The 21,555-nt window shown below is 38.6% G+C and overlaps 2 protein-coding genes across 3 annotated transcripts; one reads left to right on the top strand and one right to left on the bottom strand.

The window, feature by feature from the left end:
• The first annotated feature begins 3,060 nt into the window (after positions 1–3,060).
• Positions 3,061–11,038, top strand: LOC306868669 (sterile alpha motif domain-containing protein 1-like). 2 transcript variants are annotated; one of them, XR_013784116.1, is made up of 8 exons: positions 3,111–3,574; positions 5,999–6,257; positions 7,412–7,521; positions 7,603–7,660; positions 7,744–7,810; positions 8,004–8,118; positions 9,240–9,690; positions 10,604–11,038. XR_013784116.1 is itself a non-coding variant. In XM_079414955.1 (7 exons), the coding sequence occupies exons 1-7, from the start codon at positions 3,233–3,235 to the stop codon at positions 9,390–9,392; spliced, it is 1,104 nt and encodes a 367-aa protein (XP_079271081.1). In that variant the 5' UTR covers positions 3,061–3,232; the 3' UTR covers positions 9,393–10,430. The 2 variants fall into 2 exon arrangements, 1 of the variants encoding a protein (XP_079271081.1); XM_079414955.1 differs by lacking the exon at positions 10,604–11,038 and having other exon boundaries at positions 3,061–3,574; positions 9,240–10,430.
• On the bottom strand, positions 10,598–18,437 carry LOC306868304 (very-long-chain enoyl-CoA reductase-like; the record flags this gene model as incomplete). Its single annotated transcript, XM_079414414.1, has 11 exons — positions 10,598–10,771; positions 13,185–13,273; positions 13,358–13,415; positions 13,505–13,548; positions 13,661–13,733; positions 14,230–14,335; positions 14,593–14,708; positions 16,229–16,332; positions 16,679–16,723; positions 16,862–16,913; positions 18,264–18,437. The coding sequence occupies 11 exons, from the start codon at positions 18,435–18,437 to the stop codon at positions 10,598–10,600; spliced, it is 1,035 nt and encodes a 344-aa protein (XP_079270540.1).
• Between the last annotated feature and the right edge of the window lie 3,118 nt (positions 18,438–21,555).

The following is a 21,555-nucleotide window of genomic DNA, read 5'->3' as shown; positions in this document are numbered from 1 at the left end:
CGTGTCGCATGCTAGTGACTAAACCCTTTGTTTAATTGAACAATACTGGTATTTCTCCTTATCCTTACCGACGATAAGAATAACCTCCACCTGACATCAGTTGTTTGAAAATTAGGCCAATTTCCAATACGTTTTAACTCTCTAAGGCTTCACTAATCGATCTCCATTTCTGCTTCAAATAAGCTTATGTTGATTTATTTTGTGTTAAGATATCGACCAGTTAGTGAAGCTCTATTCGGCCTGTTGAAATATCGTCCAACAAACTGATCAAAATTTATTTGCTTTCTATCTTGCTCTGTAACTTTGTTGGATGCAAGACAATCCAAACGCAAAAGTCCCTGTGATTTTTATTGTTTTTGTTGTTTAGTTTCCAGAAGTGTGCAGTAATGCGTAGTGTTGCATAGATTTTATTTCATTATGCTTGAAAAACTTTGCGCCGATGAATATTTAATTCGATTGTAAAGGTGAAATGTAACTTCTGCACCAATAGTGGTGCCAAACTGAACCGCAGTCTGTTTGAGTAACAGAAAGGATCAAAGTTGTTATTTTTGTGAGATATACTACTGCTAGTGGCGCAGAATTGACATGCTTCACCTTTAAAACTCAGATGCCCACCATCGCTTACAGCTCAGTGCTTCAGGAGTCAGCTGTTCGTTTCAAAATTGTGCAAAGTCGATTTTTGGATTGTTTTGGTTTGTTATTTCCGTTTGTTATAAGTAATGTAACTTAATTTTGTTGAATATGTGCAAACTACAGATTGGTGCCAGGTTAAAATTGGTATTTCAAACAACTCTTTTAATAACAGAAGTATCTATTGGACACTGAATGGCTTTGATGCCATTTAAATTGCAGTATGAGATCAAATTACTGTTCTTTTCCCTCTCAGGAAATGTTATGTCAGTGTATTCTGCCAGATTCACAGCCAAAACACACCAGATTGGGTCAGTTTTTGACCATTCGGGTGCTGATGTAGCTTTAGAAACATAGATGAGCAAAGGGCAAGAGTTTATATTTCACAAAACATTATGGTAGGTTTAGATTTTCTCTCCCTCATTTTACTCCCTGCATGCCTAGCTTTTGCTGGGACGTTTTCTTGCCCCATTTCTGGAGACTTTGTCATAAAATGGTTGTATAAACAGGAGAAACAGCTCCATCTCTTGGTTTGAATAGCTGGAGAACAAAACAATCAGTGTTTAAAGAATGCGTCTGTACGTTTAGATTACCCAGCAGGCTCTTCTGCACTGGTCTTGTGACGCTAGAAGCAACGTAAGACTATCCTCAACTGGTGTACGGAGTTCTAATGTACAGGTTGGCTTCACATGAGCTTGTTTCCTCATCTTTGAGCTCAACCGTGACATGGAAGGGTTCTGTTTAAAGCAGCACTGTTTTAAAACAGTGACTCTTTGGGAAATTATGGCTCAAATGCATCTTTCATTACAGCTTTTTTTTTGTCAGAGCATGGAAAAATGTGACTTTGGCGGTATTCAAATGTCGTCCCTCTATCTCTGGGTCCTGTCCCTTCCTTTCAGATACATGGGTGTGCCACATACATCCTTCAGTCTGATCATTCACATTTCAGTCATCTTTTTTTGTGTGTGCGCATCAGTCCATTATACAGTTTGCCTTTGTACACATCCAGTTTCCTACACTCTTCTATTTGCTTTTTAAAAAAAAATCATGAAGAAAACATTTGATTTACTTTTGCATATTTTCTAAGTGTATTTTCAATAACAGGAGTCTCTTTCCTCCCGACATGGGTATGGTGATGGTGTAGTCTATTGTACCTTCTCGGGAAACAATACTGTATATTCTCTGCCTTCAACAGTCTTAATTGTTTTACCTTCTGGAGAAGTTGACGGATACCCGTAGGACACATCGAGTATGTTTAAAAAAAAAAAATACACAGAATAATATTTTGCAACATGTATCATTCCAATAAAGTTTTAATTGTTAAAATTACAAAAATGTTGTGATGTCTTAAATGTTGTTATTCTGAATTTGATTTATCTGTCACAGGACATTTAACAGCAAAAGAATAAATACACACACACTAGTCAACATTTTTGAAGTGGATCAAAACCTTTCATCAAAGTTGTGCTAATACCTAATATCAAAATGCGTTCTTGTCTTAGGACAACTTTGATTTAACTTTTTTTGATCTACTTCAAATGTGAACTACTGTATTAAACTGTGCCTGATTTGTAGTTGAAGGGTTATTAAAAGCATAAAAAATGGATCTGTGTTGTCATTAGTCGCATGACGTTTTGTTTCAAAATGACCTGGCAGCAGAGCTGAACACCAGTGACCAATGATGACGGATCACTTATCATAAATTGTGTGGACCTGCACAGGCTGGGCAAGTTCTTTTTGAGATGCATGGAAATTATTGTAAATCTCCTTGAGATGACCTGCTACATTTGCTAGAAGGGAAGCATTCTAACGCAATGCAATGCACTTGACTTGACCTTCCATGTGTGATCACTAAAGCACAATATTAAACAAACAAAAAAAACTTTACCAATTTGAATGTACTGACAATAAGATGTTTAACATGTGTGTGTGTGTGTATATATATATATATATATATACATACACATATATATACACATACACACATATATATAGAGAGAGAGAGAGAGGCTATAATAAGAATAACAATCGATTCTGATATTTGTTTCTTGCCTGATTAAGCATGGAGCACAGTGAGCTTAGCATACTACTATTTTAAATATGTGTTGCATACCGCCTTGTTTCACTAACTATTTGTAGTGTACAGTATGTGTAGCATGCAGTAGCCTACATAGCTAATGTTCCTAATACTCAACTATGTGATGGTCAAAACTCAAAAGTGACCATTTTAACCATTTTAATTCCAAAACGAGTGGCTGGATTAAACAAGGAATGTAAATGAAAATGTTATCATTGTATAATGCGGACTTATTCAGTAATGCAGCCTGCTAGTACTGCATTCCAAAACGGCAACAACAGCCATTTAAGCGGCACGGAAACGTGCAAGCGAGCAATGCCTCCTTAAATCTCCTAGCGGCGGGCCGCGCATCTAGCGCATTCCACCTTAAAAGCGCTCAATGCGATCAACGCACGCGTACAGTATGTTTCCGTTTTTTTCTCTCCAGCGCGCTCGCGCCGCGGCTCGAAAGACTGCGAGCGTCACGTCGAAGGCAACACTGACGCACTTCATCCACTCTATCAAGCTTGAAGCCCATTAGGAATAATGTCTGAGTCGTACCGCGAATGGATCCTGGGCTCCATAGACTCGCTGAGGTCGAGGAAAGCGCGACCGGACCTGGACAGAATTTGCAGGATGGTCAAAAGACGACACGGCTCGGATTGGGACCGAACCCGGTCAGAACTAGAGAAACTGATAGAGGAGCAAACGGTGCTCAAAGTCAACTATAAAGGCTCGGTTTCCTATCGCAACGCGGCAAAGGTGTTAAGGGGCAGGAGAAAACCCGAGCAGAGCAAGTGTGCGGTGAAACAGCCTTCTCTCGCGGACTGGAGCACCGGCGACAGCGCTCTGGGTCCCGTGGATGAGGATCACATGGAGGATATGGAAGTAAGTGAACTGCGCTCCGGGAAAAAACGAGACGCGGAATGTGAGGTGTTAGTGTTTTTATTATTAGTTGAAGTGCTCTGGCACATGCAAACGTGAAAACAAGTGCAAACGCGCACACAGAGAGACGCGCGCGCGCGCGGACTGGCGCAGACGGGGAGCGGCGCGATCCTCCACGAGCGTCGGAAAATCGCCAACAATGGAAGCGCTCGATCTGCGAGATCCAAATCTTTCGGAGCGAGTTTTTTTGTGTGTGTGTGTGAGCGCAGACGATGCGCTGGATCAGTCCGGTAGCGTTAAGTCAACTTTCGGGATGCAGTCTTTGTCAATTAATCCAAACTCGCTTTTGCACGGCGGGGGAAAGTCACCAAAAACATCACGGATCAGCCGACTGACGCATTTCGCATAAGGAGCGACACCGGAGACGTTTTGCATGAGCGATTATTTAACATAATAGCGAGAGACTGATTTTTTTGCGCTTGTGCGTGTTCTGACCGAGTCGATACAGTTTATGGGGATCATTGAAGCGCAAGTCATTAGACGCGCTGCTGGATGATCCTTTATGTCCGTGAACGCGAAGTGCGACCGAAGTCGTCAGTGCGGCTCGTGAACTTGCCGTACTTATTAATCGCGGGTTAACATGTGAACACAGGTGAACGTTAGTTTAGGATGCGTTTTAAGGGAGAAAATGTCGGCTTTAGCCACGTTTAACATTGGCTTGCATTGGGACGCGCTTGTCTCAGGCAGCAGCGCGCCTCGGAGCGAAGCGGGGCGGGTTCATGAATATTAACTAGGCTGCGTGAACTTCGCCAGTGGCGTGTCTCCTTAATAAACATGAACTCACCACGTTTCTCTCTCAGGGGCGCTGGCGTCGAGCCTGAAGGAGCTTAATATTCATGAGCCCGCCCGCTTCGCTTACAGCGCGCGAGTCGGAGTTCAGCGCGCCTCCGTTCAGCAAACTCACTCCGTAATGTTCCTCATACTGTATGATTAAGATATTTCGATGTGTTTGTAACATTCCTAACACCACTGTGTTAAACCGGGGTTCAAATCGTTTGAAAGAACTGGCGAAGCGGGATTTCTGGCTCACTCCGGACTGAATAAACAGTGCGCGCGGCCTTTAGATGCTGAAGCTCGAGTCGATGATCATCCAGTGTTGCAGAGCGACGGATTGAGTATAATCATAAAGTGTAGTTGTCGAAATCTGTTCGTTTAAATGTGAAATACTGGTACGTTATAATTATATCATTATAAAGTCCTGTTCAAGCCCCTGTTTGCGTGCTAATACTGTAGAGGTTTCCTTCTCATCGTGCTTTTTTCCTGGGCTTTTGAACATTTCCAGCGTTATTGCACCGGATAGTTCAGTGAACCAGTAGCAGGGCATGTTGCCACATTAAATGGCTAAAGTTGACATAATGAGAGTCTGCCATTTAAATAGTTTACTACTTCAGAAAAATTTAAACAGTTAGGAAACAAAAGATAAATAAAACGGCAAATGGAGAAGAAAAAAACTGCAAGATTTAAAACGCACGACAACTTGGCCCAAGAAAAATGGGGATATTATGTAAAACATTCTTGTGCTTTTTTTTTTTTTTTTTTTTTGCAATATTGGCCTTGAGTTGAAGCTTTGTAGTTGTAAAAATATGCTGCTTGTAATCAAAGTAAAGGGGTTTTAATCTATATTTAAGGTTCAGTATTATTTTAAAACGGTGCATGCTTATTTATACACTATCGTTTAAACATTTGGAGGTGATAAGATTTTTTTTTTTCATGTTTATGAAAGAAGACTCTTATGCTCACCAAGGCTGTATTTATTTGGTCATGAAAATAGTAAAAACAATAATAATATTGCTAAATATTATCACAATTTAAAATAACTGGTTTTATTTGAATACATATTGAAATGTAATTTATTCCTGTGATGCAAACTGTATTTTCAGCATCATTACTCCAGTCTTCAGTGTCACATGATCCTTCAGAAATCCTTTGAATATACTGATTTGCGGCTCAAGACACATCTATGATTATTTTCAATGTTGAAAACAGTATATTTTAGAAGAATCTGTGATGTGATATATATATATATATATATATATATATATATATATATATATATATATATATATATATATATATATATATATATATATAATGAGGATTATTTGATGAATAGAAGGTAAAAGCGTTTATTTGAAATATAAATCTTTGCTGTCACTTTCGATCAATTTAATGCATCCCTGATGAATAAAAGTGTAGTGTATGTACTTTTATTATATGAATTATATAAAGTTCCATAGAAAGTGTAGAAATGGCACACATGATGCATTTTGTTGAATCCTCATGTTGCATTCGTTTCTATGCAGTTCTGTCAGTGATCAAAGCACCTGCTTAAAAATGATGATGATAATAATACTGCAATCTTTTTAGGACGAGATGTCCACGACAGCGGGAATGGACAGCAGTATGGACGAGGAGGGGGATGAGAGCAGTCTGGACGCCATGTGTGCTCAGAGCACCGCTGACTCGGGCATCAGTATGAGTCCCATCACCAGCAGTAACACCAGTCAGCCTGTTCCCTCACCCTCGTCCTCAAAGAACTCTCCTACCCATGATGCTCTGAGGCAGGACACCGACAGCACTTACACTGTACCTGAGCACATACAGCCAGCAGCCCAGCAAGACACAGGTACATAAATCCTGTTGGTTATTTTTGAATTAACTTCTCAAGATAAAACGGCAAAATAACCAGCATTTGAATTGAGATAGTAATTAAAATACTATCACATATTATACACGCACACAAATGACATTAACATTCATGTGTCAGTTGCTATGCTTTGTGCGTTGTCCTGAAACTTTGATAAATTGAAGTATTAAATCATAAATTTATCGCAAACCAGTGATATATGCATATTGCAGTATCATGCAGCCCTAATACTGAGTAATGTTTAATACTATTATTAAATTTTTAGCCTATAAACTTTAATTTAGTCTACCGCACTGACATGAAAGAATCGCTCACACAGCCGCATTACTCTTGCGCGGTTTAGAAGCAAACAGGTTGGAAAGATGAGACCAAGTGATAAAAGAATGATGAACTTAGATCAGTTGGAAATATGAAGTATCAATAGCAAGAGAGTTGAACAAATAGAGAGAAATTTATTTTGGCTCAGAATTATGGATGTGACATTTACTCCCTTCTCAGGTTAGGTATTTTTCGTTGCTTGTTTGTTTTTTGTGGAAAAAATAAGACCGAAGTGCAAGCATCCACAAATAATGCAACAAATTGCTCAATTTGCATTCATTCCTTTGATCTTCAGAATGGCATATGTCCAAAGGGTCATTCAAAAGTATGGATTTGTTTGCAGTATAGAAAATATTTTACCAGTGGCCAAGTTTTATTTATCTATTTATTTATAAATAAGCATAACTTATTTTATCCCTGTCGCAGATGTTCCAAGATGATTGTGTAACTTTTTATTTATTTTTGGAGCTCTCCTACACTTAAGTGACTAATAAAATAATCAAGTGGAGGCAGAAAAATCGGTCTTTCTTGAATATACATATTTTTCTCACTGAATTTGTTAGAACACTAAGTCTAAAGAGACAAACAAACAAGCACACATTTTGACAGGGTAGAGTTTTTGCACCCATCAGTCTGTTCTTATTTCAGTCATTTTCTGCCAAATTCAGGCATAGCAATGCATGTCAAAGAGTTGGATACTTTAATCATTGTTGAGAATGATAGACTTCCATCAGAAGAAGTCAAGATTTTGTCAAAAACAGTCAGTAAATGTGTAAGAGATTTGAGTCGGCAGTATCTGTCGTTGTAACCCACAGGATCTTTGGAGCTCGTGCAGCAGCCAGCGGCCATCTGTCTCTCCACTCCTCAAATCGAGGAGGGGCCGCACACCCCTGATCCGCTGCTGTCACACTGCACAGCCACACCGGTAAGCATATCCGCCCTGCGCCTCCAATCACAGCACATCTGTCGAGTTCCTCTGCATCATATTGTGTCTGTCTGTCATCAGGACGAGGCGCTGATGTCAGACAGAGGGCCTCACGTTGTGCCTGATCCTGTTGAGGAGGGTGAGGATTCTGCCTGTGCTCTTTAAATTTCACACCGTATCTGTCAACTCGCTGGATTTTTATTTGAAACTCTGCTTTCTCAGGTGAAATGTGCACCAAGAGCACAACAGAGGAAGAAACTGTTAACAATGAAGGGATGAATAATGGAAAGTGAGTAAAAGCTAACATTTTCTTTGTGTCTTTGGTAATCAAGACCAAAAAAATTGAGACTTAAACTTAGTGTGTAATTTCTGTTCCATCAAACTTACAACATTGGATTATATATTGTTGTTGTGATATGTAAAAAAGTCTGGAATGAGTTGCTCATAAACTGTGGCTTTAATCTGTTTTTGGTCATTCTCAGTGATGTGGTAAAGAAAGAAATCGGGCAGGACCCATTGCTTTGGAGCGTGGCTGATGTGGCCAGTTACTTCACGTCTGTGGGCTTCCCTGAGCAGGCGCTGGCTTTCAGAACACAGGTTAGTACTGTAATAAACCAAACTTGTCGAGAGCATAAGAGCATATTTTAACCCAAAATCTATTGAGTGATTAAAAATTTACAAATGTTTAGGAAGTATACTAGCGAGTGCGGATCCTGCTTTTTTCATTTGAAGTCATTATGATTTTTATTCATCTATGCACCTGAAGTATTGGTTGTGTGCAGTGATTTCACAACTTTTTGTTTTTTTTAACCCAAAGCCTAAAGAAATGCATGAAAAATTATTTTGCCTAGTGAAAATGAAATCTGAATTTTTCTATGCAAAAGACATTTTTATATTTTCATGCCAAAGATAATGTGCAGGACATTTTTTAAATTTATGCTGATTTTAAGCTTCCCATGGCTTTGGAAAAACTATTTTAAATTGCTATTTCTAGGCCAGGTAAAGTTAATGGAAATGAATGAAATTTCTGTAGTGAATATTTATTTTTCTAGTTATGCTCTGCTCTAAAATAAGTATTTACTTTGCTATGTATTTAAAAAAAAAATTAAACTTCTTATTCAGGAGTCACAACTGAATGCAAAAGGGTAATTCAAGGTGCGGCAACCCTGTAATAAAAAAGAGCTTTCCTCTATCAAGAGTCGCCATAGAATAACAACAATAGGAATACAATAATGGGAATTAAAAAAAACTAAGTAAACAAACCTTGTGATACTTAGCTACTTTTATCAATTGATATTACTTACAATAATATGGCCATAATTATGTAAATAAGTTTAAATGTAAATCTAAACAAGTCTACAATATTATGTTTACTGTTTTATTTCGTAATATAATCTATTCCTGTGATCAAAGCTGTATTTCCAGCATCATTACTCCAGTCTTCAGTGTCACATGATCCTTCAGAAATCACTCTAATATGCTGATTTGCTACTAAAGCAATTATTATCAATGATGAAAACAATTGTGCTGCTTGAAATTTTTGTGGAAACGGTGACACTTTTTTTCTGGATTTTTTGATGAAAGTACAAAAGAACAGCATTTATCTGAAATCTAATTCTTTTGTAATATTATAAATGTCTTTACTGTCACTTTTGATCAATTTTCTGTGTCCTTGCCGAGTAAAAGTATTTACACCTTTGTATCGTCACTTCCAACAGGAAATAGATGGGAAGTCCCTACTGCTGATGCAGCGCAGTGACGTGTTGACTGGTCTGTCGATCAGACTCGGCCCTGCACTTAAAATCTATGAGAATCATGTGAAGATGCTGCAGAGAAGCCACTTTCAGGACGACAGCCGTCTCTTCTCATAGTGCTTGTGTTTTCAGCGAAAACTGACTGAAATTCTCCCAGCTCAGAGCGCTGGCCACACAATGAGGGGAAGCGTTAACTCTTCAAGACTTGATTTGCACAATCTTCCTCAGCTTATCTTCTCTTCCGTGTGAGGACATGCCGCATGATTCAGCCCTGCAGTCTGTTCTTCTGTTCTGTCGGTGTCCTTCTCTCCATCTGTCGCAGGGCTGACGGGACCATTCGTCTTAGTAGAAGTGTTATTTTTTTCTACGGTGGAGCTTTCCATTCACCAGTGTTTTGTCCTTCTGTTTTTGTCAGGTATGATTTACAGTGTCACAATATTATATAAACATTGTTCTTGTCCAATTAAATGTACGATGTTCAGTGATGTTTTACAGCAGTCTTAAAACGGGCATGCAAAGTTAGGAAATAAATTCCAGTTTCAGAATCTGAAACTGCATTTGTGGCATCAATCTTTTCTGTTATGCATTTTGCTTGCCAAGCAGAGATCTGGAGTGAGTTACTGATGCTTTGATTCCAGCACTGCACAGTCAGTACATTTACTCTGAGAGAAGCATTCACAGTGAGATAGAGATAGAAAGCATAGTTGATTGTGATTCAAAAAAGGATTTTTTTTTTTTTTTTTTGAAAGAAATAAATGAAAACTTTTATTTGGCAAGAATGAATACCAGACTTAATTTCTAATGCAAAATATAACCTGAAAGAATTCTAAAGAATCATCAGAATTATCCAAGTGAATATATGTGTGTCATTAGCTTCAGTCATTTTTGAAGAAGGAATTAAGTGTATTATAATACACCTCAAAATAAATGTACAGAATTGGCATTTAATTCACATCATTGCTTTAGTCACATCTCATAAAGACTGAAGATCTCAGACAAAAAGAGTCACTTTTTATTTCTCGGTTGTGGTACTTTGCTAATTCAGTATCTTTTTATTGCCATAATTTTGCACAATTTTCTGTATTCATGTATATGACCAATACAATATATATTTTTAACTTCTAATTATTAAAGAATTTACTTGACAAATACATCATTACAGTATCTCATAATTTACTAGTTATTTCATTCATTGATATATATTAAGACCTCCTTTATATATATTTATATATATATAATGTGTATATATAAGCTAGCAAAACTGACTTATTTGATTTATTTTTTTAAATCCTCTTGATTATTTTTATTGTTGTATTTTCCTGCTATAGGATGAAAGGTAGGATAGGGGAGCGCAGTGTGGGATACCCTTTGAAATCCTTCAGGTAGCTGCGATGTTTTCCTTTGGCCCAAACGGTCATCTGTACGAATCCCACCACAGTGAAGAACAACACGGGGACACACTGGGTCATGAGTGTGAAACCGAGCCAAGATCCCATCTACAGAAATACAGCAACACAGTGCAGCTTCAGTGTCTGTTATTTACTCAAGGAGACCAGCAGGGGTCAGCATTTCATTACAGGACCAGTTCACATGGGACACAGTCTTGTCAAGAAGGTCTTTTGAGTGCTGCAGGGATGACAAATTTGTGTAGGCCAAAATTTGGATTTTAGCTGTTCTGGTTCCATTGTCCAAAGTCTATGGCTTGCAATAAAATGCATGAAATAAGGTCTGTGCTTCACACAAGCTTATTTTCATGTTTAAAGGTGCCATAGAATGAAAAACTGTCTTTACCCTGGCATATTTAAATAATAACAGTTCTGTACATGGAAATGACATACAGTGAGCCTCAAACACCATAGTTTTCTCCTTCATATGTAAATCTCGTGATTAAAAAAGACCACTGAAAAACAGGCGAATCAGAACATAACACCGACTGTGACGCAACAGTCGCGATCACTACGCCCCCAACATTTGCATAAACCCGCCCTTGTTCTAAGCCGGCCGAACCATCAGAAGCTCTGCAGGTATTGTAAATAAACAAGCGCGGACAACAGCGAAAATAACACAATAAATGTTATGTTCCAGGCCGTGCAGGGGGTGTGAAGTGCAGGGATGGGTTGGTGTCTGTATTCAGAAAGGCACAGAAAGCAAATAACGCGAGCCACTAAAGGGACATGGTTAGCTCCTTGCTAGCGGTAGCCTGTTACAGTACATACGATTTCACTCTCAGTAAGGAGAGATGAGGATGATGGCGAATGACTTACAGATCCTGAGCACCACTGACAAGCATCTGATCTTGTGAAATGTGTGGTAAGTACTGTTGCTCCATAATGTAAACATAGTTTGTGTGATCGCGTCTCTTGAAAGTGAAACTATAACGCGATCGATGGATCGTTCAAAAGCAGTTTCAATGCCTCGCATATTAATAACGGCTCCCGGATGCCCGCGTTTTATATACAGTATAATTACCCGACGATATAACTGCGAGAGAAAGTATTTAAATATATATTTTCCTCCCTGTGCTTCCTTCTTGCTGATGAGTCGTACTGTGAAACAGCCAATCAGAGCAGAGCTCATTATTATTTATGACCCTGCCAAATAAGCCAATAACAGACCGTTTCATTCTAGGGAGAAATCCTAGGGTTGTAAATGGACATGTAAAATCGTTTCTGGAGATTTTTTGCCCTTACCTAAGCCACATACCTTCTGTGTAGATATCAGAGAACAATTTAAAATGCTGTATCAAATGCATTCTATGGCACCTTTAAGTAAAACCCCTTCTGTTTTTTTTAAGCGTTCGGCCAAAGTAAGTGGCTAAATGGGACCAAATTCAAAATGTTTCTCCATCTCCCTTCTCTGACTCGTCTCATGAGGGTTGCTAGATTGAGAGCACAAGCGCAAATGACAATGGAAGGCGGCGAGCTTTACACTGTAAAGTTAATGAGTTGATTTATCAGTGTTTAAATATATATTTTTTTAGGTTAGGTAGAATCTGCAATCTCTGACCCAGTTGGTTTACTGGCTTCCATTGACTACAAAGCGCTGTGTTTTCAGCCAAATGGCAACCCGGGGTTTCTAAATACTATTGGGTAAATTGGCAGTGGGTGGAATCACACAGACCAAAATAAAAACGGACATTCTGACACGGAACACACACATTTCAAAATAGACCAACTGGCTGTAACATTGTTTTTCAGAAAAACATGCAGACTTATGTTTCTTTAATATCTGCAAACAGTGTATTTTTTTTAATGCTTCAGTGCCATCAAAAAATTACATAGAGCACCTTTTGAAAGTCATCACACCGAACAAGTAAAGACTAGTCCACTTTTTACAGCCTAAGTGTTTATAGTCACACTCTTTCAAACTATTAAAAATTAAACTTTTAGGGATTAAAAAATAAAGACAAAGAATTGAGTTTTTTTTTTTTTTTATCAGCTGTTTGGACTCTCATTCTGACGGCACCCATTCACTGCACAGGATCCATTGGTGAGCAAGTGATGTAATGATAAACATCCAAATCTGTTCCAAAGAAGAAACAAACTCATCTCTATCTTGGATGGCTTTAGGGTGAGTACATTTTCACCAATTTTTCATTTTTGGGTGAACTATTAATTTAATAGTGTTGACACTTAAGTCATGACCATGCTCCAGTTTGTTTATAGCCTTATGTTCAGCTTTTTTTACTTCTGTCGACTGTATTTAGGCTTTAAAATTCATCAAATCTGTTTTCATTTGTGAGGAATATCATGATGAATAAAATGTGTAAGAAAAATTTCTGTTGGACACTGAGCATATTTTCTCTATTTCAAGAGAACCAGACAGTGTCAGCCTACAAAAAGACATAATCACTGCAAAACTCTATAAAGACATGGAATCACTCACACTGCAACCAGTCATGGGTCTCACCTCATATGTGTAGTTTGGGCATGAAACAAGTGCAAATATCCACGTAAAAGGATTTTTGGTTGGATAAGGAATCTTCTTCATCTTACAGCCTTCATAAAGAACAATTGAATGCGTTACATATACACAGCCAGAGTAGCTGATTTGAGATTTGTGATTTATCTTATAGATCTTACCAGGTAGTTTGAGATTACGCAGAGCCATGTGAATCGAGAAGCTGCCAAGTTGACAGAACTAAAAAAAATCACAAATCAGTAAGTAAAGAACGCTGATGAGACAAATACATGACACATTACAGAAGTCAGTGCCATCAATGTGCTTACTAGAAAGATTCCCAGCGCTGCCTTTACCTGCATCTCCCCATAATCTGCATGTAAACAGACTGGCTTTAAGAACAACAATTCAATGCATTTAACGTCCAATAATAATTTAAGCGACGATAAACATGGTGCAGAGCATTTTAGTGAGATGTTACATACATGGCGGTGTGTAGAGCGGGTGATTGATGTAATAAGCCATCCATGCAGCAGAGCACCAGTAATAGGAACAGTTCTGTTAAAGAAAGAATCACATGTGATTTACAGACTCCCTGTTTGCAACATAACTGTTTGATTGTTTTTAACTGAAATTCAGATTTTGCATTTTTATCAGCTGTATTGAAGGCATGATCTAATCTTCATCAACTTAAGACTCCTAAAAACTGTTGAATGAGTGTTATTCTTTCCTCTCGATGCATTTTTTACTTAAACATGCATCAACAGCCATGAATATTATTTATTTGCATTTGATTGTCTACGAGTCATCAATATTCTTTAATTGTTTTCCTGGACATGAAGGACTATATTTGAAATGATGTCTGCTTGATGTTTATTTTTCACATTTAGGAGTATAGATGACCTCAAAGCTCCAAGCCACATAAAATCTTTTTTTTTTTTCATTACTGAACTTGAAAATCCTAACATGTAGCCTATCAGTCACACACTGCTGCCTTCTGAAATGTATATAAATATAAATTACACCGAAAAACACAATTGCGAGGCATCCTCACTTTAAAAATGTTGCGAAATGGCATGGTGCCGTGGGAGAAGCGATGGACAAACAACGTCTCCAAGATTCGCTTCACATAGTGGAAGGAATGACATACACAGGCAATACTGTGGAGAACAAACAGAAGCTCAGTTCAGCGAGTTCAGTTTAATATCATATCATCAAATAAAAGTGTATTCCTGAGACAAATAAAAGTGTATTCCTCAAATGCTTTTCAACATAATTCCCAAAATACACTCCTGGGCCAGTATCTTGGTTAAAAAGTAGGTCAGCTGTTAGGAGACACTGTTCCCACTGTCTGGACTGAATCCAACAGACTAAAAGAAAAATCACATATGACGGCACTCTTCTTCATGATACTTACTGCACAACCAAATGCTTACTGGCGGTGAACTCATACTTGGGAGCGTAGATTAAAGGCAGTCGAAAATAAAACAGCAGATATATAACAAGTGGTCCAATGCACTCGGTAAGGAACACCTGCAAACACACATTCACAAACACATTTTAATTTTGTAAATACCTCCCATGTGCTGACATCATCCCTACCCCGTGGCAGTCAGGACAGGAGTGGGCAAAGGGGGCTATGCATGCAGAAGGTGAACGGGATCAACACCTGTGGGGAAACGGTGCCAGAGAGATTACAATTTCTGAGAAAGAGGATTGAGTAGTGGGGAGGTGAGAGAAAACTGAGCCAGAGGCCTGTGCACACACTGTACAGCCACTGATCTGACTTTTACATCAGCTGCATAGATGCAGCTGAACCAAACGGCCATAACATGCCAATGAAAGATTATAATACTTCAGCTAAATTCTGATGAGCCACGTTCAAAGAAATTGTAAAATGCTACTAATTGCACAGATGTGACCACATATTAACTTCTTTGTTCTCTGGAAGACAAAAGAAGTTTTTTATTTATAGTAGAATGTCCAGGCTGCTCTTTTCTATACAACGTCAAAAAAGATTTCCAGTGGAATCAGTTATCTTTCTGTTCAGAAGACCTTTTGTGTTTTAGATGGAATTCTCATTTTCAATTTTGGGTCAATGTGATACTTCAGTATCCTGTTTATTATCTGTAATTTATGGGAACTCACCCAGCAACGTTTTCTGAGAATGGTTCATGCACCTGAGCCTGCATGTGTTTCTTTCAGTGGATCTCGACCAGAGGCCTTCTGCATATTTGATAAGCCTATGCAAATTTCTAGGCTTATAGGCTTATAAAATAATCAATATTATCAAAACTTTCCTGAAAACCACCTGTTTTACACAGTCTACTACAGTAGATCTCCAGTGTTGTCTGATTGATAAGTTAAATTTAGTTTAATTGTAAAAACGTCCACCTTCACGTCATGGCACACGTGTCTTTTTGCTGCATATTTGATATATTTTCTGATTTTTATTAATAACTTTTATATTATTAGTAATTTCATGATGAAAACTTACTGGACTTTACTTGATTATGCATACATGTTTAAGTAAAATCATTGTTTAAATGGGAGTGTCAAAAATGATGCAACATTTATTGTTCATCTAACAAATGAACAAAAATTTGTCCCAAGTTCGAATAACTGACTCAATCCCAATGAGTCCCAATCCCAATCCCACCCCTCTCTCTCTCTCCCTCCCTCGCTCCCACTTGGCTTCTTGTCTACTCTACACTGTGCTATTGTAATAAAAAACAACATCCAAAAATAAATCTTAAAAAAAGAACAGAATTTCAACTTAGTTTCTGGCCATATAAATATCAGCAACTGTACCAAATTGCATATTTTTGCTTGGTTTTTGCCTCTAATTAAAATTAAGATGGGTTAATATATTGTCACCTCTAGGTTTTTTTTTTTTTTTTGTAAATAAAAAAGTATGAAAATGAGTAGCTTTAAGAGCAGTGGCTCTTTAAGTATTGTCTTTGACAATGGGGGCCTTGGAGTAAAGGTTGAGAGCCGCTGCTATATGTGATGATTGTTTCAGTTGTTATTTGTGTGCTGGGTAAAACACTCACAGTTCCCCAGGCAATCTGGGCTCCCAGGTCTCTGAAGTAGAAGGTTGCGGTTGTTCCCACAGGGAGCTCCTGAAGGATTTCCTCATCTCTTAAGGGTTTCCCTTCTGAAATCAGCAATAACACAACGATTAATGTTCTCTTCACATACATAGTGGCTTAAAAAGGATATGGACACCAACTAATTTCAATTGGAGAGCGGGTGAGTATATGGTCAATAAAGCAATGCAGAGGTTTTTAGTGAATAACAGTCTTATCTTTGCAGGTTTGGATGAGCTGGTGTTGGTGAACCGGATCTGGAGATTGCATGCAGGGGTTAGTTATGTTAGTACATCAACTTTTTTGACATAAAATTAATTAACAGCTGCAAGTCAGTTGCTTCAATGCTATGTTATAAATAAACAACATTAACATATTAGTCATGTATGTTACTAAGTTTAAAGATATACTGACTTGGGTCCAGGCATAAAGACTGTCTGGCAGGATACCAGTGTGGATCTGTGAAAATTGAAGCCTGAAATGTAAGACGCTAAAACCATTATTTCTATGTCATCAACTTATCATCTTCCTTGTAGAAAGCTATTTAAAGAAAGGCTTTGTGCTTTCATAGCGTCTTCAGCACTGAGCAGAACTTACTTGATTTGTGGAACAAAGACTTAATGTCCAAAATAGTGGACGTTGGTTCTACCTGCAGAAGGGTAGACAGCTTCTAAAAAGTCACATTCTGTTTTGCAATTATAATACATAAATATGTAAATACACAATATACATATGCAATATATACAGCGTTACTCTTTGCAGTTTGCCACCTCATGCAGTCATAAATCAGGTTTACTCTATTCTTGACATGCATGTCCAAGCAATGGATCTCACATAGGAATTCCTGGCAGCTCAGAGGAGTTTCTCATGTTCCAAATGTAGCAGAGGCCAGCGGGTAAGTGCTGTGCAGGTTAAACCTCACTCCCCGATCTCAAGTGGCGCTCTAGCGACAGACGCTAGGGGCCGTGGCCTTTAGCCTCCTCGTTAGAGCGCCCGCCTCCCGCGCCGGAGACCGCGGTTCGAATCCCGCTCGGAGCGAGGCGAAGTAGAACCGGTTACATTGGTGCCGTGACCCGGATGGGAGTGAGGTTTAGGGGGGTGAGTGTAGCAGAGGCCAGCGGGTAAGTGCTGTGCAGGTTAAACCTCACTCCCCGATCTCAAGTGGCGCTCTAGCGACAGACGCTAGGGGCCGTGGCCTTTAGCCTCCTCGTTAGAGCGCCCGCCTCCCGCGCCGGAGACCGCGGTTCGAATCCCGCTCGGAGCGAGGCGAAGTAGAACCGGTTACATTGGTGCCGTGACCCGGATGGGAGTGAGGTTTAGGGGGGTGAGTGTAGCAGAGGCCAGCGGGTAAGTGCTGTGCAGGTTAAACCTCACTCCCCGATCTCAAGTGGCGCTCTAGCGACAGACGCTAGGGGCCGTGGCCTTTAGCCTCCTCGTTAGAGTGCCCGCCTCCCGCGCCGGAGACCGCGGTTCGAATCCCACTCGGAGCGAGGCGAAGTAGAACCGGTTACATTGGTGCCGTGACCCGGATGGGAGTGAGGTTTAGGGGGGTGAGTGTAGCAGAGGCCAGCAGGTAAGTGCTGTGCAGGTTAAACCTCACTCCCCGATCTCAAGTGGCGCTCTAGCGACAGACGCTAGGGGCCGTGGCCTTTAGCCTCCTCGTTAGAGCGCCCGCCTCCCGCGCCGGAGACCGTGGTTCGAATCCCGCTTGGAGCGAGGCAAAGTAGAACCGGTTACACAAAAACATCATGACTAATGCAGAACCTGCCTGATAGTGACCGCTTTATTATTATAAAGTTACAGCATGTGCATTAGTTGTTCTCGCATTACTGTTAGCTATCTGTCATTTATAACAGCTAATGATTACAGGCGATTTCTTCTCTGTATTATGTTCAGCCTGAAAGTATAAACACAGTGATTAAATGTACTATTTTAATTAAAGACAACATCTAGAGTCATGGAGGGGGAAAAAACAGCTAAAACCAGCAAAAGCACATACCTTATCCAGAAGTAGTAGTTTTTCCCGGGTTTTGACATCTAGTATCTCCACCTCAAAGTAAACAATTCGTTTCGCTTTTTTGGGAGGTTTTGGTCTGGGTTTGGCAGGTGCTGGAGCAGAAGCTGCTGCACCTTCACTCTTAGCTCCTTTTGCCTCTAAAGCTAATGTATCCATGATACTACTTCCAACTTATTGCACACTGAATCCTGTGTTTAGTCCGTAGTTCAAAGGTCTTTCTCACACCCCACACATCTCTCCTAAATCCTCAAGCCTCAGTTCTTAATAATAAATCCAAAATTCAGCTCCCCGTTTAATGCAGTGCAGACGGAGAGGAGAAGTGACAGAGAAGGACGGTGTGAGTGAGTGCAGTGTTACTGAAATATCTCCCACCTCTTAACACCTGAGGGGTGGCCATCACAACCACTCCTCTGAAGACGAAATCTGAGTCCCAAAATATAATCCATGGCTTTTCATGAAGCTAAATTTATATGCCTGCTTTGCTGAATACCAGCCCCGTGACCTTATGGGACCAATCCAGTTGGCCGTGGCTCTTACCTCCACACCCCGTCTCTTTTTGAATTAGGGTTAGGATAACGTGCATCTGTACAGCAGCATTATTAATACATCTGCCTTGCAAGCAGAGTCATGCAATGGCTCTGTCAGGACATCTATTTGAGTTTGACCATTGCCACACCAGTGGCTTGGAGTCAATAAATAAGCCACTTCTGAGGTCCCTAGAGGTTCACTGTCAGCAGTAAGTAGATCAGACAAACAAAGTGTCTTATGTTATTTGGTATATTTACCGTCTTAAGTTTCCATCAGCTGTTCTAAAGCTTTGAGGAATGTAAAGGATTGTACAGATAAAGATATTATTATTATTATTAAGTATTTTTTATTTATATTTATTTTTAGTAATTCTATTGTATTGTGTTTTTGTATTTTTGTAGTTTTTTATATGTTTATATGGCTTTTGTAGCTCGTTTTATAGCTTTTAATTTGTATCATAGTTATTTTAGTACATAATTTAATTAAAATTATAATTTAATAAAATGTATTTAAATAAAAGGAAAAATGTTGCATTGTAACTAGCTTATTTTATTTTATTTCAGGTAACATTTAATTAAAATTTTACAATATACAGAACAGCAGATTATATATTTTTTTGACAGGTTAAATCATACGGAAACATGATTTTTTTTAATAAGAAAAATACAAATATGAAGGTCCAAAGACATTAAATTGCAAAAAAAAGTGTGTGTTGGGAAAAATCAGTTTATTCAAGTAGCTTTGATTTGATGTAATCCTTAATTTTTTTGTAGAAATAAGTGTAATGCTCAGATGAAATGATGTCTCAGACAAGTTTAGCGAGGGTGAAGACAGACTACTTCAACTGCTCCAAATGATCACGGTGTGCTGACCGTGCATGCATGGAATCAAACAAGAGCTCATATTACTACATTTTGATTTGCAGTAATACTGTGTCCTTGTCTAGACATGAGACTAGAAGAGTGTTACACCACTCTTGGTCTGTTTCCACAATTCACAGCTGAACTAAACATTTGAAACATGAGAAATATACATTTTCGAAGCAATGTGTTACTATGACTCCCTATATAAGTGTATGATTAGTCTAAGTAGCATGTCATGCAAGCTCTTCGATGGTAGATCATATCGTGGTATGTAATCATGGTAGTACCCTGGTATTTTTTTGAAATACCTTAGAGTGCTGTTCTCTAGGTATAGGCTATCATTACTATTTAGTGTATATATAGGCTACTGCACTTTTTGTATAAGGACTGTGAGACTACTGTAAACAACCGCTCAGCTCCAGCTATGTTTGGAATAGCATTACATAGCACTCTTACTATTTCTGTAGTATATAGTACAGTATGTGATACTGTGCACAGTAGGCCTATATGATTTTTCTGTCTAGGCCTACAAATAATACCCAGATGATATACTGCATTAGATTTGCCAAAGCATACAAAAATGCATACGTACTGCATATGTACATCCTAAAGCACAATGAAATGTGCGCTCATTTCAGATAATTAAGTAAAGATACCATAATCGCAGAGGTATAAATATTAACAAACGTACTTAAAGTAGACTGTAATAATTTTTCAAAACAATAAATCTTTAAAATTTTGAAAATGTTTATAAAACAGAGCAATGACCAGTTATAACCACATTTGAACATATTTCACCCAAAAATGTCAATTCTGTCATTAATTAGGCTACTTACCCTCATGTCGCTCCAAACCCATAAGACCCTTTTGTGCAGAACACAAATGAAGGTATTTTTAACAGATGCCTTGTGTACACAAAAACAGCAACAACAAAATAAATTATTTATATCCAACTAATTTTCACAAAAGCAGCATGAGACGGCCAGTTCTCACGCCAACACAACACTGATGGTCATGGTGCTCTCGTGAACATGTTATTTTGTAAATAAAAATGCAATGTTTTTTGTGCACAAATATTCACATCACTTCATAAATTGAGGTTAAACAACTGGGGCCTGTACCATGATGGTGGCTTAACAAACTCCGGGTTAAAGGATTAGTTTTGAGTTGACAAAACCAAACCAGTCCAATCCGGCTTTGTTGGTACCATGAAGCTGATCATCAACTTTCTCTGTCAACTCAGGCTTGATCCTGAGTTAATGGAGCGCGTGCACATGAAAGTGTGACATCAGTAATGAGCAGCCAATCACATGCCTTGAAACTGTGATTCACTTCTCGATTCACTACCAAAGATTGAACAATATGAAGGATTTAAACACCTTTACACAGCAAGATGAAACAATCGATCCATGAAAGAGGAAAACTTATCTTACCACATAAGTGCAAGTAAAATTTGTAAAGTTTATAATATTTATAGATATAACAACACTTAAAAATCTAAACTCATATGTGGTCATGTTTACAGCTATTGATTCTAAAACGTATTTATATTGCATATTATCTATATGTTTATATTAATTTAAAATAAACGTTTAATAATTACCATTAAACTAAGCTGGCTTGTGTAATGGATTAAGGGTATAATAATAAAAAATAATCATCTCTAAAAATCAGATGATTTTATCTTTAAACATGTTTTACTATGTAGCGTGCTTTAATTTGGAGTAAGAGAAGCTGGAGGAGTGGCTTTATTGTGTCAGAGATGTGTCACTTTGCTTGAAGCTGATTGGTCAAATTTCGGTTTGAGATCTCTAAACCAGAACATAACCTGCCCTGGAGCAGGTTAGCTGTGGAGCTTAAGTTACTATGGCGTTTAAGTTACT

This window comes from Barbus barbus (assembly GCF_936440315.1).
Source record: "Barbus barbus genome assembly, chromosome: 4".
Classification (NCBI taxonomy): Eukaryota; Metazoa; Chordata; class Actinopteri; order Cypriniformes; family Cyprinidae; genus Barbus; species Barbus barbus.
Note: the sequence above shows the minus strand (reverse complement) of the source record. Positions and strands in the feature narration are given on the sequence as shown.